The sequence below is a fragment of the Dryobates pubescens genome, chromosome 11, assembly GCF_014839835.1.
Source record: "Dryobates pubescens isolate bDryPub1 chromosome 11, bDryPub1.pri, whole genome shotgun sequence".
In the NCBI taxonomy this organism is placed as follows: domain Eukaryota; kingdom Metazoa; phylum Chordata; class Aves; order Piciformes; family Picidae; genus Dryobates; species Dryobates pubescens.
The window spans coordinates 18,633,028-18,649,642 of NC_071622.1; the positions used below are offsets into that span (position 1 = coordinate 18,633,028).

Here is a 16,615-nt window from a genome sequence, read left to right on the forward strand (position 1 = left end):
ATAGAACAGAACAGAACAGAATAGAATAGAATAGACCAGACCAGACCAGACCAGGTTGGAAGAGACCTTCAAGATCATCACGTTCAACCCATCAACCAATCCAACCCACCTAAACAACTAAACCATGGCACCAAGCACCCCATCAAGTCTCCTCCTGAACACCTCCAATGATGGTGACTCCACCACCCCCCCAGGCAGCCCGTTCCAATGTGCAATCACTCTCTCTGTATAGAACTTCTTCCTAACATCCAGCCCAAACCTCCCCTGGCACAGCCTGAGACTGTGTCCTCTTGTTCTGGTGCTGGCTGCCTGGGAGAAGAGACCAACATCCGCCTGTCTACAACCTCCCTTCAGGTAGTTGTAGAGAGCAATAAGGTCACCCCTGAGTCTCCTCCTCTCCAGGCTAAGCAAGCCCAGCTCCCTCAGCCTCTCCTCATAGGGCTTGTGTTCCAAACCCCTCACCAACTTCATTGCCCTTCTCTGGACTCGTTCCAGCTACCATCACCTCCATGTTTGAGACAGGCCATGTCAGCATGCCCATAGCTGATGGACACCCTGCATGAGACAGCATTTTGGGTACTCCAAGGGCAAATTTTCCTTCACCAAGCAAAAGCTGGGGTGTGATTCCACATCAGCCTTAGGAAGAGGAATCCCCAGTCCCCAAACCTGGCTCTCCAGCAACTAGCGGGGCCACAGGCAGCCATAAGCTCCAGCTGCCACAAATCCCCTGATCTAAGAAATAGGGAAAGGCGTAAATCTGATACCAGTTGAAAGGATTTAGTGTTTGTAACATACGCTATTAACATGCTGTTAGCTTTCATAACTCATTTTTAGCAGATTATAACTATTCCTAACAGAAATGGCCAGGGAAATGAGAGGTCTCGATGTTTTTGCCTGCTTTTCCTTATTTTGCCTTATCGTCCTGAACAATCCACGCTGGAATGCATAAATAAAGACATATGCACATTTGGAGCATGTTCAGATCAATTATCCCACATCATCTTTTTTTTTTTTGGAGCTGGGAAGAAGGTATATTGCCTAAACGCTAATGCCCATGGATCTTTAATATTAATGTGATGCTCAAGAGATAATTACTTCTCATGAACTGGAATGAGTCTGGCCAAAAGGCCTGAACACATCCAAAATTCAGCTGATTTCAGTGCAGCTAATTCTGGTTGAGGGTTTTTTCTCCCTCACTGGACACACTGCCAGATGTAATAGAAATAAACCCCATTGAAACTGGCTAAGGATACGTATCATGTTCTGATTGGTAACAGATTTGCAGATTATTGGATGGGGGAGTCAGTTAAAACACCATTATAGCTCAGGCATAACCCCCCCCACCCCCCTCCTGCAATAGGAGTCTTTCCCAAAGAGAATCCTCAGATGGAAACATACCTCCTGCCCTGGCACAGGATCCCAGAAGGAAGCAAGAGGAAACAACTGCAACTCTGCCCATGGCTGAATGCAAGAAAATGCTGGCGCCAATGGGACTTCTGGAAAAAGAAGAAAAGATTAGGTTTGGATTGAGCTAAAGCTCAGGAGCAGCAGACCTGTGACAGTATGCTTTGTGGATAACCTATAGGGAACACCAAGGTTCAAAGACAGAGTGAATAAAAGCTGCCTCTATCACTTTACAGAGAGAGAAGCATCTCAGTCTCTTGTATCAAGGCACAGGAAGACGATAGCCCTCACATGCTTGCCCAGAAAAGCAACACTGAGCCCAGCTACCATACGTATGGCGAATTAATTCCTGCAGCCTGGCAAATGGCTCCTCACTGTGAGACTGCCTTCCAGAAAGCTGCCCTAAACAGGGCTAGGAAGTGAGGAAAGGAGCTCCCGAGCAGCCCAAATCTGCCCTGGCTCCTCTGTCCTGCTGTGGATGAGTCATGTATGGAGCCGGAAAGGAAATAAATGCAAACACATGGCAGACAAAATGGCTTTCACAGAAAAGAAAACACTGGACTGGAGCTGCTGTAGGTGTGCAGCACAGTCAATCCCATGCAGGACAGGCACCTCTTATGCTTTGCACAGTGTTTGCCATGGTGCAGGAAGTTACAAACATTTCTTGAATTGCTAAAGCTGTTTGCCAAGGTCAGGCTAAACACCTCATTTTTTCATGGCTGGGTTTTAAATTTACATGGCCTTTTTGACATGAGAAAGGCTGGAAGAAGGGAAAAAGGGGAAGCAAGAGGAAAGGGAAAAGAGACCAATCTCAGATATAACAGGAGTGGAAGGAGGTCAGAGGAAAACCTGGAAAGAATACATGAGTCTATTTCTAGTACTAAATGCAAATACACACTTAAACATAGAGGTTACAAATTCATGCTGGTGCTAAAACTTCCTAAAAAGTTGTAATGTTTTTTCCTCTAAGCATGGTCAATATAATTATCTTTACCAGACTCCTCCACCAATGTAGTCTGGACCTTGCTACATGTTCGTGCACCTCAAAGAAAATACTCATAATTAAAGCTACTCACAGAGTAGGGCAATGAATTTCTAAATGCCTGAGTGAGAAAACATTTCAACCCATTGATATTAGCATTTCAAAACAGAGAGGAATTCTGTAGTTCTCCCATAAATACTTTTCATACATACAGCACAGACCTCAGGTTCTTATTCTAAGACAAATACACAGGTATGTTTCAGGTATAAAGGTATAAGAGAAGAGTCAGCTGTGGTGTGTTTTGCTGGCATGAGGCAAGACATTCTGCTCAGCTTTTGCATAATGATTCAGCCATGATTTTAAGTATTCAATTCTACTTGTATGACTCCTTAAAATTCCCTGCAATATAATTATACTGATGGGAATGCAGAAAGATAATTGCTTTTAGAGAAAAGTTTCTCTTTGTTTCACATTCATCTGAGACCTTGAAAAGCAGCAATATGCATCCATGTGTCTCTGGCTATTTATTTACAAAGCTAGACCTTGATAAATGTATTTTTTCAATAAAATTAAAAAGGATGCACAATAATTCATTTAGACAAAAAGGCATGAAAGGGAAAGTCACCAGGAGCGTGCCTCATCACTGGAAGTGATCAGCTGATTCCTGAAGAACTGGCAGGTGCTCTCTTTTTGGAAAGCAACAGTGAGGTAGTACTGAGGAGAAGAAAAAAGTAAGCTAGGAATCAGAGCAATTCTTTATTCAGGCGATAATTATACAAATTAGATCCATGAAAGCCAGAGAATGACTGTGCCTTGAACCCTATCTGTCTGCATAGAACAATGGAGAAATTAATAATTAAATCCATTACATATGCTCGTAACTCAGCACAAAAGATACTTCACTAGCTCAAACAATTCTGCATTTTCATTTGAATAAAGCTTTCACAGACTTTTTTCTCATTATATATGTATTATATTTTAAATTTAACAGCTTATTTTGTTGCCTTTATGTCTTGAATTAATAAGGCCACACTTTAATGCACTAATGTTGTAATAGCATTAGCATGCTTTACAGTCATTACTTGGGGGGGGGAAAATCCCTAGTTTCCCAGTGGTGAAATCAATTTGCCCATAACTTCCTGTCTCTCATAACCTCTGCTAGCATAACTTGAAACTCTGTGCTGCTTTTCTTACCAAAAGACTTGTTTATACATTCTAGCTGTGGACGGGGCAGGATCTGAAGGTAACACTATTCTGTTAAGTTTACACAAACAGTTCAAGAACAGACCAAAAATCTTTTCAGCCAGTTAAAGCAATTAGCAGGCCAGATATACCGACCTAATGCTACTTCCCATGCAAGAAATAATTTAGCCTCAGAAACACAGATGGCTCAGTGGGTTTTGACCCAGAATTATTTTCCTCTGGTTGGGTGGGGGGATGCAGACACCCGCAGGGCTGGCAGGGTGGAGGACTAGCCCCCTTTCCCCTTCCCAGCTGGGATGAAGGACTGGTTGCAGCATCCAAATGTCAAGGGTGTCGGGAAGAGGAGGTGGAGAAGAAAAAACACTGAGAGGCTTCAGATGTAAAAATTACTGAGAGTTCCTCCCAAGTCCTGCTTCTTAGACGGCGGCTGACTCCAGGCCCTCGCAGCCTGCAGCCCACGCAGGCCCTGCAAAAGCTGCCAAGTCAAATAACACTAATTGCATTACAGATTGCTAGCAGAATTTGCTGTTCTTTTCAACTAAGCCGAAGACTTTCCACTTCCATTTTGTTTGGGGAATTTAAGTGGTGTGCATATTCCTACCACCGGCCAGCACACGGGGTTAGGAAAGGGGTGGCAATCACTCACTCACTCAGACCAAAAGCAGATCTGTAAACTTGGGAAAACAGGGAGAGGAAGTGAAGGAGCATGCTAGAGAATGACAGCTGTGGAAATGGCTGCCCTGGTGGAGGCTCACAGCCCTTCACGTGCACTGAGCAGTGCAGCACTGATGGGGGTAGCTGGACCCTGGACCAGTGTGGGGAGTGGAGACTGCTGTGGCTTGCCTACGGCAGGTGCTTGCAAACCTCCTGTTACCTAACGTGGGAAACCCATACCACCTAGCCCACCATAGGAGGCACCAGTGGGGTCAGACTGTGTGGGACACTAGAGCCACAGCACAGCCCTCACTCACCCTCCACAAATGGGAACTTGGGATAAGCAGTGCTGAGACTGCTTCCTGAGCACAAGTGGAGGATAGATCCTATTTCTGGAGGCACAACCACAGTAAAAGTACCCAGAGGGGTGATTTTCATATGTTAGCATCATGGCACAAAATTCTTCCCTACTTCCCAATACCTTCTGGAGAAAATTTTGTAAGATTTAAAATACTTCAGCAGGAAAAGCAGATGACCATACTAACTCAAAAATTTTACATCATCCTATTTCCTCAGAAATCAGAATACAGGCAGACATGGGTCTTGTATCTCTTTGCTTAGTTGCACACCATCAAAATCCCTAACACTACCCAGTCTTGAAGTACTTTGCAATTATTAGGATGGCTCCCATTATCTGGCAGCTCTAAGGAGCAACGAAGTCCAATTTTTTTGAGTGAACAGAAATTCTGACAAACCGCCCATCATTCATTTAATATGGGAAGACTCTAGTCTTCTTCAAAACCTCTTCAGGATTGCTAGCCTCACTCCAGCTACAATGTAATATGCATTTTGCACTGCAGCACCTCTTTCATTGGTGTTTCAGCTGAACAGAGATGTTATACTGTCATGCTTATTTAAGCAGAAGGGTTATCACTGTTCCTTCACACAATACTATATAGCTCAAAGGTGCAATAAGTAGCCGAGAAATATGCCAAAGAGGTCTGGGAAAATAAACAACGTCAATTTGTTCCTTTAAGTATCATCATGACAAATTTACCGGGCGGCTGGTGAGATAAAATGCAGCACTTTAAATACCTAAACTAATCAATAGAGAGAACCAAGTGTGCAATCCATTTTCCGAGGACAAGCTTTTAAGGTTAATTCTTCATTCATATAAACACAATGCAAGGGTCATTGTTTAACCTAAAGCAACCCTTCATTATATTATAATAATTAGGCTCAATTTAGAACTAAAATTAGCCATCTTACTTAAAATACAGGCCAAGATCAGAAAGGAAAAATAACGGCCGTGTTGATCCCTGCGGGAGCTCAGCGCCTGGCCCTCGCTGCAAGAAGTACCACGGCTGCCGAAGGTCGCTCGCAGGCGGTAGCCGGAGGGACGGCCGCAAGCCCCCCGCCACTTCCAGGCGTCACGACGGGTGACGCCGGGGCCCGGGCGGTGGCGGCCCCACCGTGCCGTTCCTTGTGCGCCACCTAGTGACGGTTCGGCGGACCCGCAGCGGCCTCGCACCCGTCTGCTGCCCCCAGCCCCACAGTCGCTACCCCGCGAGCCCTTTTCTTCCCTCCACGCCCAGGGGTCTGTGCAGTTTCTGCTGTACAGAAGCCTCCAAAGAAAAGGGCGCGATTATGAGTAGGTCGTTCATGTCCTTTAACGCTTCGACCTGCTCTCAGAAGTGAAGGGTAAAGAATAGTCAGGCAGGGGCCTCGGGTGTGGGGTAAAAGCAGTGAGTTTGTCCCTGCTGAGCTCTCCAGGTTCCTGAGCTTGCTGCTTCGAATAAGCTGCCTCCCACGAATTGCTCAGAGCCTGATAAAGACTGAGCTTAACAGCTAACGGTTTATCTGTCCCCGGGTTCAGCTCTGAACACCATCAGATTAAAGACTAGGCCCTTTGGCAACAGTTAAGTGATAAAAAGCACAAATGATCTTTCTGATTACCAGTCACGTCACTGTAACTGCACAATTGCCACTTCCTAAAAAGGGGAGGGGGACTGGCAAGCAGGCTGCACACAAACCCAAGAGCAGGCAGCGCTCCAGGTACCCACACCCTCTCCCTCCCTACATCACCAATTAGACCCTCTGGCAGCTCAGCAGGGTCAGAGGTTCTGCCGCCACCCCTGAACTTGGCCAGTTGTAGGCAGAGCAGGGTCCTGGTGAAGAGTGGGTGAGGACACGGCCTTGTCCTGCTCAGACACTATGTTCCCAGGGTTCCCCAGCAGCAGAGAACTTCAGTTACTTGTTGGCCAGATCATGGCTATGTTAGAAGCAAGAGCAAGAATTTCCTGTATGCCATTAGAGAAGCCACTGGGTCTTGCTATGCCTCAATTTTCCCCTTCATAAAACAGAGTACTTATTTTTACTGTGTAATAGCACCCTAAAAATTCAGTGCTATCTCCAGTATCCTCCTTTCTGAACAACCCCCCTTTTCTATCACACTCTTAAGATTTCTGTCCACTGAGGGCTCAACTGCTGTTGCATCACCTTGTAAGTTGCTTAGAGAAACGAACCAAAATGTTTTCAATTAAACAAACGAAGGAGCTTTTCCCAAACCTTTCCTTGGAACATTCTCCACTATGTCCAAAGTGACACTGGGGAGCACCAGCATCACCATTTTCTGCACCGACATGGGGACAAATACAAGCCATCTGCACAGTCCCAGGACAGAGAGAGGTCTCACAGCTGCCAGTTTGCCACACCAATGCTATTCATACACTTTCAGCTTCACAAGAAGGAAGAGGATTAGCAGCACTTCTGGTCAAAGCAAAGGAGATAGCATGAGTTTAAAATGGCTTTCCTGTGGCTGCCCAGGAAAACTGCAGCAAGAGTTATGACTGGAGGCTTGTGACCATGGTTCACGCTGGGAGCCACCCCTTCAGCAGCAGCCGAAGGGCATATGCACACCCTTCCACAGTACAAACATGTAGCAGACTTCATGTCTTTCCTCAGCATAACCAGCCAGCAACACAGCTGAAATTAGTCTAAAGGGTGAATTAGAAGTGAAAAAGTGAACTCCCTCTTAGCATTTGAATTGGATTTCTTTGCTTTTGACCGAGTTTCTCATGAGCAGAGCATTACTTATATCTAACTGCAATGAACTTTAAAAAGAAAATAAATTCTTGTACCTGTATATTTTTTAAAAATTGCCAAACAGATCTTTTGCCTTCCACAAGAGTCACCTACCACACGCAGCCATGGTGTGCTCAGTGTCCTGAGCACTGGCAGCAGTCTGCAGCCGTTCCATGCAGGAACCAATTTCATTGATTTTTCTGAAGGTAAGGGTATTAGCACAGATTCCTGCCTGAGAAGACTATGAAGTCAGAGCAAACGCGGGAGACACACACTATCTCCCACAAGGGGGCCAAAGGAGGTGGCAGAGCTGGGGGATGCTGCTGGGATGGTGGGGAGGGGATTGCTTGGAAGCGGGGGCCAACAGCAATATGCTCCTTGTGAGCACCACAGATGTCATGTGCCCTGGATGGAAAGATCTTTGTATCCTCATAAAAATGGAAAATCTTGTTTTGAATAGGGGGGCAAAGAGATGTAAAAACACCAAAGTTCAAACTAAGTTTTATGAGGAGAGTTAGAGTGCACTCAGCCTGTAAAACAACCTAGCGGTAGTGGCAGGCCACCACCTGAAGCACTGTCTGGACAGAGGTATCTCCTGGTAGTACATAATCAGAACACGCTGCAAGTTTTATGAGAGGAATACCACTGTCAACAGGTGATTGAATTGCTTTTCACATAAGGTGCAAAAGCCAGACCTTGCCAGGGATCAGCAAGGGGAAAGACAGAGACAGCTGCTTACCTTGACATGTTTCTTCCACATGAGCCAAACTAATTGCACACGTCAAAAGGAAAAGTTAACACATGGCTTTTCTCCACTCCCGATAATGATCAGATAGGGCTCTTCCTGTCTTCTCCAGCAGCCCTTCCTCCAGCATAGCATGCAAAGGAGGAAGAAAATACAGCTTTGAAGGTCAGGTAATGGCCTAATTAAAGAAGAATTCCAACTCCAATGCTGGGGGCCCTGCCCTTTTAAAGCACAGTGCTGGGTCAGGCTGTCAGTTGTGGTTTAGTGCACCGGTGCTGTTAGAAGATCCCTAGTCTTTGGTTTAACATGGGTCATTTGACATGCAGGTTTCTAAATAATTGCAGCAAGTGCAAAGAGATGTGTGTTAATTTTAAAGTAGCTATTGCCCTGTGAAGGCCACCTATGCCCAGCTCTTCTGGAGACAGGGAGAGCCTGCAGAGGTTGTGAGAGCAGGTCTCCCCTTTAAAAACTGAACCACAGAACGGATGATCAGGCAAATGGCCTTGAAGCAAGTGGCTGGGCAGAGTTTAAATCTCTTGCTTGCTCAGAGACCCAAAAAGACTACAGTGATCCTGCGGGCCTGGAGAGCCCTGGGAGCATCACTCTCTGTGGCAGAGGAGATCTGCAGCACTCAGCTTGCACATTTATGGCACAACAGTATTTCTTTGCAATATTTCTTTTGACAGTGTTACTGCACAGCAAGGGCACAGGTGCTCTTGGACATGGTTTTAGTTGAACACATAGCAAAAAAATTAAAGCTTTTTTTGGGCATGATCTCAGTCTGATATCCTTGTGGTTTCATTTTGTATGGCTGGTCCTTGATGGGGTAGGGGAAGATGCTTGTGTTCTTTTTTTAAAATGATGCAAAAATAACCTCTTTTTATTAGCAGAGTTTGGGCAAGAGGGATGTTGGTCTGAGAACACAAGGGGGAAGGTTCTATGTAATACATCTCCCCAGTTCTTCCCACCAGATGTGTATTTCACCACAAGGCTATCTGAAACACTAGACAGGACTCTGAAACACCACCATTCCAAATGGCTACAGATGGCTGAAAGGAATGTATCATCTTCTCTGATCTTTTCCCCTTGGTTTTTAAAGTGGTTAATATAGCAGGCAAACAAAAAAAGGTAATAATGGTATTTCTTTTCTCTAATCACACAAAGCCTTAGAAGCAAGAATCAGACTTAGGGGGGAGAAAAGCAGGTGCAATTACTGCACTCTAATCACCTAATGCTGCCAGCACAGACAGCTGTTCCTGTTCTGAGTCTTTTCCAAATGAGTCAAAGGAGTTAGTTCCAACTTTCAGAAAGCTGTTGTGTGTTGCTTTATTTCCCACATCATGGGCTTGGATTCATTCTGGAACCTGAGAGAACAACATCCTGTACCCTGATTTGGCTTCAGCCAGCAACACAAGTTCATGAGGGTTCAGAACTCGTGACCAAAGCTGCAAATACAGAGCTCCTCAGATGTTCACACCTGTTCTTTGACCCTTCCTGGTGCCTGGAACATGACAGGCAAGTACAAAAATTGAATTCCATATAAAGAAATAAATTATTATTTTATTAAAATGATAGGGTTTGGTACACATTAATTTGCAGAATTATTCATGCCAAAGTAGAAAGTTATATGAGAAAATGATTAGCAAAGAGACGTAGGAGGAGCCCTCACAGGGCACAAAGGGTCTCAGCTGAACTCCTGGCTCCTCCACAATGTTCTTGCATAGCTGTGGGCAATTCACCTATACCAACAGCCCTGTTATATTTGCAGGCACCACACTCCTGGCTTAGGAGTGCAATGAAAAGCCCAATCTTGCTTTTATCTCAGCATGAATTAATATCAAAATACCTCATCAGGCATACCCATCAGGTCAGGGCCCTGTTCCTCAAAATTCTTCTTGTTTGCTGTACCTGATGGCTGGCAGCAACATTCTCACTGTTGGCAGAAACGGTGATCCACCTAGGCCATTCACCTTCCCCCCGCCACGGAGCATCCCTGCTGAAGCACCTTTGGGCCCACACTGTAGCTAGGCAAGGGATGAGCCTGAACAAAGGCAGCAGGAAGGGTCAGAAAATACATTTTCTCAGGACAGATAAATCCTACCTCTGTTTCAGTGCCTCTCATACAGGATGACAGTAATAGGTTTTCTAACAAAAACATTGCAAAGGATAGGAGAATTCTATTCAATACTATCTGATAATCATCAGATAATTATGGCAGCCACATGCCAATACCGCTTACCCAAACAGGCTTCCTTTTGATCTGCAGCAGTATTGGTTTATGTGCCAATAAAAATATTCATGTGCAATAATACTAACACAGCTCTTACACCAAGTTATGTACAAAGAACAAGCATCTATATTGCTCCCAAGTAGGAAAAGAAAGCTCTTACCTGAGGGAGAGACTTTTCTCTGCTGGATAGACAACGATGATGACAGATGCCCAGAGATGGCTAGAAAAACAAGAAGTGCAAGATACAAGAATTTACCCTCCATCTATGTTAGTCTACTTGCTTCACATGTGCAGGATGAAACATCTGTCTCTGATGAGTAACTGTGGGGAAGTTACTTAAACTTCTCAGCTATGCTGAGATCTGACAGACTGGAAAATCACCATTCCTAAAACCATACACCAATATTCTACAACTAATATTCCTCCTGCCTTTCAATAGGCAAGTCTTCACCAAACAGCTCATTTTGGCCATCACATGCATATTCCTCACAGAAATTTGAGGTATGAACAAATGTTGCTAATAAATCTTATTATCTGATGCATTAATAGCTGCTGCATTGACAGATGAAGCCTAGAAAACAATATGCAGAAGACTAAGAAATACTTGTGAACTGAAATGGCATTCAGAGAGCAGAATCCTACCAGTTTCTGAAGTGATGGGGGTGGACTTTCGCCTCGGCTTTGGGCAGGTGAGAATTTGGCTTTGTTTCTCATTTAGTTTCTTAAATGTTGTTTCTCAAAAATCTTGTAAGATTTTGTTGCTGGCCTGTTTTTCACAGCAGCAACCTCACATGAAAAACAGCTATTTATTGCTTGAGGGTCCCCCCTCCCCCCCACCTGATTTGGGAAGAACAGCAGTATGGGGATTTTTTGATTTATATGGAAAGAGGAAACCACCCTGGGCAAAAAAGTCTACAGTCAGCAGAAGCAGCACTTTGTCTTCAAAGACTTAGACACAAGGCTCCCAAATGATTAATGTTCCTCACTCACATTTTTCTTAAAGATGTGATTACAGAAAAGAGCATGAAGAGGAAATTATTTTTAAAAGAACGGTTAGAAATGTATTTCCATAACAAGGAACAACAACAACAACAACAATTCTGGGTGGTTTTAAAAGAATAAAGTCAACAATTACAAATTCAGATGCTAAACTGCTGATGTATGTTAGTATCTTGGCACCAAACTTAGATATTCATCTTTCCTTGAAAATTATTGTTAACTACTCAACCTGAAAAAAAACCACCAACAAACAAACAGAAAACCCCACCCCACAAAAACCGTGAAAGATTTATTAGCTAACTGCATATTAACATAAATACCTAAATTCAGTCTCTACATTGAAAAAAAACTGACAAATGGTATTATCACAACACTTAATTTGCATCGCTGTTAGCTGTGGAGTATCACAGACCACAAGAAATTTTAGAACATCCTGTATGGCTGTGATACTCAGGTCCCTATTTCCTAGTCTTCTGCAGTATCTTTGCAAATAGATGGTTAAGACTTCCAGCTGTCAATCATTATCTGAATTTGGATTAACCAAACGAGACTGGCATGTGGGAGTCTACCAATGCAGCTACAGAGAAGTGCACACTCTCTTAGGCTTTGAACAGACCTTTTCTCGTGCAAATGAGAAAACACAAGAATGAGTTTAAATCAACACATATAAGCAGAGCATAAAATGACTTTAAAAGGTGGAACAACCATCTCAATGTCTATAATAAACCATTACATGAGGGTTTTCCCCTCCTCAGTCACAAGATAGATGATTGTCTTAGAAAATATGGTTGTTAAAGGAGCCATAAACTTTGGTATCAGGATCTTTCATTTGAGAAAGCTCTTTTGAATGTGTTTCCTAGGTACTAGAACTGAGTAAAGCCCAAACTGGACTGCTCAGCAGATGCTCAGAGGCCATTTGAGATGCACAAAACTGCATTTTGAAAGAGCACTGAAGTGTCTGCCTAGGCATGCTTTGTTCCCTCTGACAGTATATTGACAAGGTTTTCAAACCTGGTTTCCAAAACTGTCTTTGAATCTTTTTGGCTCTGTAATTCACTCTCCATTTATCTCATTAGGATCAAGTGATGAGAACTGCGACAATGTATGTTTAGACGCACGTGCACACAAATATACATAAGAGGACTTTCCTGGATGGGTGACGTGATGAGGAACCAAAGTTACATGAGCCAGTTGCAAAGCTTTAGTTAATAAAACCTGTTGATTGCATCCTGATTCTCATCTTGTCCTGCACAAAGATTTAAAAGAAAACAAAACAAAAACATGAGTTAAATATCCTTGCTAGATAAAGTGACTGTCAGATATATGGGGTACATTGATCTGAACTGTTGTACAGTCACTAGTGTGTGCAAGATAATTCAGGACAATACATGATCACTACCTCTGACACACAGGACAGGGACCTCTGTTGCCACCACTCTCAAAGGTGGTCCTGAGTAAACACCAAGTGTGATAAACTCCATATTGGAGCATGATCTCATATCCTACAACAATACCTGCAAGATAAGGCTTGTCCTTTGGAAGGCTTGTGAAGCATTGAGACCTATTATGCTATCTCACAGAGCCAGCTGAGAAAAGGGAGAGGCTGAACACAGATGTCATACACTCTCACATGTTTTTCCATACACTTGGGGAAAAAAATAAGGGCACTGACAAAGAATGTTTGTGGTGGTGGTGAGAGAACTGATGTTTTCCTGTTTTGCTCTGGTTTTAAGAGGAAAAAAAAAATCTGCTTTAATCTTAAGAAAAAAACAAAACCAACCAAACAAACAACCTACCCCAAAAGCACAACACACCAAAACCCTTGTTGAAAAGTTTTGTGGAAAAGCAATGTTTACAACAACTTTTTTTTTTTTTTTTTTCCTAAAAGTAAGTCTCAGGTTTCCAACCATCTCTCCAAAGAAACCTTTAGTATTAACAGATGTTTGATTGGAATCTGCCCGAGTCAGTGAACTCATTCTGAATGGATACAAACCCAAATACCAACAAGACTTTTGTTTCACACGATCTGAGCATAAGATCCTTTCCCCTGGACTTAACTTCTATCTTTCAATTACAGACTATTTTATTTTGAAGAAGCAAGGACCTCAAATGAAGAGCGAACGAGCCTCCCAGTCACTGTTATCTGTTCTTCCAGATCTATAGCTTAGCTGCAAGTAGAACCGAAGCAGAGTGCGGGGGTTATAAATAGGAGACATTTCATTTGTTGGTGTACAGGACTTGCTTATTATAGCTGCAGCATTGATGGTTGCAACTTGGAATTCATTATTTCAGTCAAGGGAAGGCACTGAAGATCCAAAGCAGATAACTGGACTGAAGATAGCCATCATAGCTGTTAACTTCAGGAATTACTGCAGTCCCCAATAGTGGCTTGTATTTCCACCTGCACTTTGCGTTCTTCACACACTCTCTTCCAAGATGCATCTAGACCCTTTCTTACAGCATCTGCTGTTTCATGCTGTATCTGTCCCATATATTCACTCATCCTTACACACTGCATTGAAGCAGCCTTTACAAAGCCAGCCTGTAACTGCAGAATTCTCTAGCAGTTAAGCACTTCTTTCCCCCTTGCCAATTCTCCAAGTCACGCAACATTTTTAAAGTTATTAAATCCTAATAAAGTAGATTAGGGATGCCAAATTCAATTCTGCGCTAAAAATGACTATCAATATTTGTCAAGACAATAATGCCTTCACGGCCAGAAGACCATTATTCTCTAGAATAATTCTTTTTCCCCCCCCCCGGTAAAGACAATTCATATTTTCCAGTAACTATTGCATCAAAACCAGAGTTCTGCTTGAGTTACAGCATTTAAATTATCATACCAAATAAGGTATATTTCTCTCAAAATACAGCAGCATTTTTCCTTATTAATACTGCATTCATTTTTGAAACACATTGCTTTTTAGATGAAAAAAAAAAAAAAAAACAGATGGGATCCTATCAGTAGCAGGCTGAAACAGCACACACATGAATACAGCAAGGGAGTGAACCACTTCTTAAAGCACCTGACGAACATGATACCTGTATACTTATAGTCACAATGCCCACAAATCACCATTTTAATCTAGTTTGTTCCAAGATATATATATTTATTCCCCCCCCTGCCCCCAAAACAGGAAGATGGGTAGTTGTTCTTTGTGCAATTTTTTTGACAGTCATGTTTATGACGAGAAGTTATACAGCAAATTTGAGAGTGGATTCAGGACCAGTCTTATGTAGAAAATGGGCAGAGAATGTTTATCACAGTATTTTCCACTTTTATGAGGATGCAGTTGATTATTATGACAAGGTGAAAGGTCTCAAAGCATTCATTTTTAGGCCACAGGTGTTCTTTGTAAAGTGTTTTTTTTCCTTTTTTTTAATAAAGAGTATTATTAGTCCTCTAAATTAGCTCTTATTGAAAGTTACCACATCTGCGTTATGTGGTAATGAAGCCAGGGGGAGGTCATAGCAGGGGACTTGTGCTTGAAGAAAACATCTGGACATTGCTTTGACATTCACTAGCAACTTCTTGTATTTTATTAAAAAGCAAGTAAATTACGCTGGAATCAGATGCAAGATTCTAACAAATAAAATGAAAATGCAGGACCTAAAAAAAAAAATATAAATAAATGTGGCTTTGAAGAGAAAACCTCTTTCCCTTCTTTCACTCCCTTCCCAGGAATTCCAGTTGATTAATTACCTGTACAAATGGCAGCATCAATTAAAATAAAAAAGCAAAAAATGCAACCAGTCTTTAAGACATCTCTCTGCATTAGTTATTGTGTCTTTCACAGGAGAAGCTACTGTCATTTTACAGAAAGCATTTTTTGTGGTGTAGTTTTGGGGGCTTTTTTCTGTCATTTTGTTTACTACATGATTTCAGAAATAGGTGCAATGACCTTAGAAAGTTCTGTACCTTCATATAAGCAACTTTTTCCTTTACTCCCCCCGGCTGATATAAGCAAAGACCTTTATTTCCCCATGCACAGTTACACCTATCACTTCCACTGACGGAAGTTTGGAAAAGTCTACTTGCAATGAAAGAGGTGTTGAAAAGCCAGCAAAATCCTCATGTGGAAGTTGCTGAGTAACTGCATTACAGTTCTTGATCATCAAGGCTGAAAACTAAACTATCACATTAAGAAACTTGGCTGGACCAGATGCCTGCTCAGCTCCATAGTGCATGCAGCTAGGAATGTTTATAGGGCAGTGGCTACAGTACAGGTTAAGAAAACCAAAACAGTTGCTTACCCATGCTCATTGTATTTTTCTTGTTCTAAGTGGTTGCTTACAAATGCAAATGACACGTCTATGCTATTCAAGTTCTTACACCCTAGTCATCACTGCAGTTACTGAGCAGTCAGGTCTTTTTTCCCCTCAGGCAGGGAAACGTGCATGTATCAGCGCATTGTTTTAATGTCAGTCTTCTATTCTACAAATACCAGGTTTACTATTAAGAACTTTTCATTGACACTTTCATCACAGTGTCAAATTTTATTTCATTTCTGGCTAGAAAGGCCAATGCAAATTTTAAAGGCCTGTAAATATATTTGGTTATAGCTGTATGAAATTGTTACAGATGAACTACACTCCAGCTCAGGCCTCCTCTTCAAAATCACAATAGCTGCACATGGAGTTCACACTGCTGCATAACAACATCTTCTAGAAACAAAAAAAAAGAAAAAGGCATTGAATGTGAATGTGACATGCAAATATTAAGACAGGACACAAGGCTTCTTTTCTTTCCCCTTCCCAATGGGTGTTTTATTTTATAGCATTTGCATTAGGTAATCAACTGAAACACTTCAACAACAGAAAGCTGGCAGCACAGTAAGGAAAAACGGAGATTATTTCTCAAACAGCTGTGACAAAATGTTTTCAAGTTGGGATAGTATTGCACAAATGAATCAGTTTATGGTGCTTGAGTGGGAGCGAGCATCTTCAACATGGATTGTGAGGAAAAAAGGCACTATTTAGCTGTGTGTGTTTTTAGAAAAGAAAAAAGTCATGAAGCACAATCCATGTTTTTGAAAATTACATTCAGTACTGCTTTAGAAATGCTCACAAACCTGTCTCTTTTTACAGAAGCTACAGAAAGCTGCTGATGTAAATATCAGACAGTACAAGTGTATGAACATTTATAGTTATGCTCCAGAAAAGTCTCAGGAAGAGGGCTCTTTCTATAAATACTGCTGCAAAGGTTACATAGTTGCATAGGCTCACACTAAAGGAGGCATCCATGCAACTAAGCAACCTTACAGTTTCCTTAATTTCTAGTAGTCATAAAATATGCTCTAATTTTGAAGAGCTA

At 42.4% G+C, this 16,615-nt stretch overlaps 2 protein-coding genes across 6 annotated transcripts in view; both read right to left on the reverse strand.

Moving 5' to 3' along the window:
- Window positions 1–10,652, reverse strand: part of LMO4 (LIM domain only 4) — a 112,484-nt gene extending 101,832 nt beyond the window's left edge. The window contains exons 1-4 of one of the 5 annotated variants that reach the window (XM_054165429.1): window positions 10,463–10,652; window positions 9,301–9,573; window positions 8,067–8,189; window positions 1,399–1,496 (exon numbers count right to left, since the gene is read on the reverse strand). The gene's annotated coding sequence lies outside the window, so the exon portion shown is untranslated. Of the gene's footprint in view, window positions 1–1,398; window positions 1,497–8,066; window positions 8,194–9,300; window positions 9,574–10,462 lie in introns of all 5 variants that reach the window. The other 4 variants (XM_054165427.1, XM_054165430.1, XM_054165428.1 and 1 more) reach the window with 4 other exon arrangements.
- A 1,832-nt stretch (window positions 10,653–12,484) lies between these two features.
- HS2ST1 (heparan sulfate 2-O-sulfotransferase 1) overlaps window positions 12,485–16,615 on the reverse strand; it is a 78,075-nt gene continuing 73,944 nt past the window's right edge. Inside the window, exon 7 of the mRNA XM_054165370.1 lies at window positions 12,485–12,547. Coding sequence (XP_054021345.1) covers window positions 12,507–12,547 — 41 coding nt within the window. The 3' untranslated portion in view covers window positions 12,485–12,506. The remainder of the gene's footprint in view (window positions 12,548–16,615) is intronic.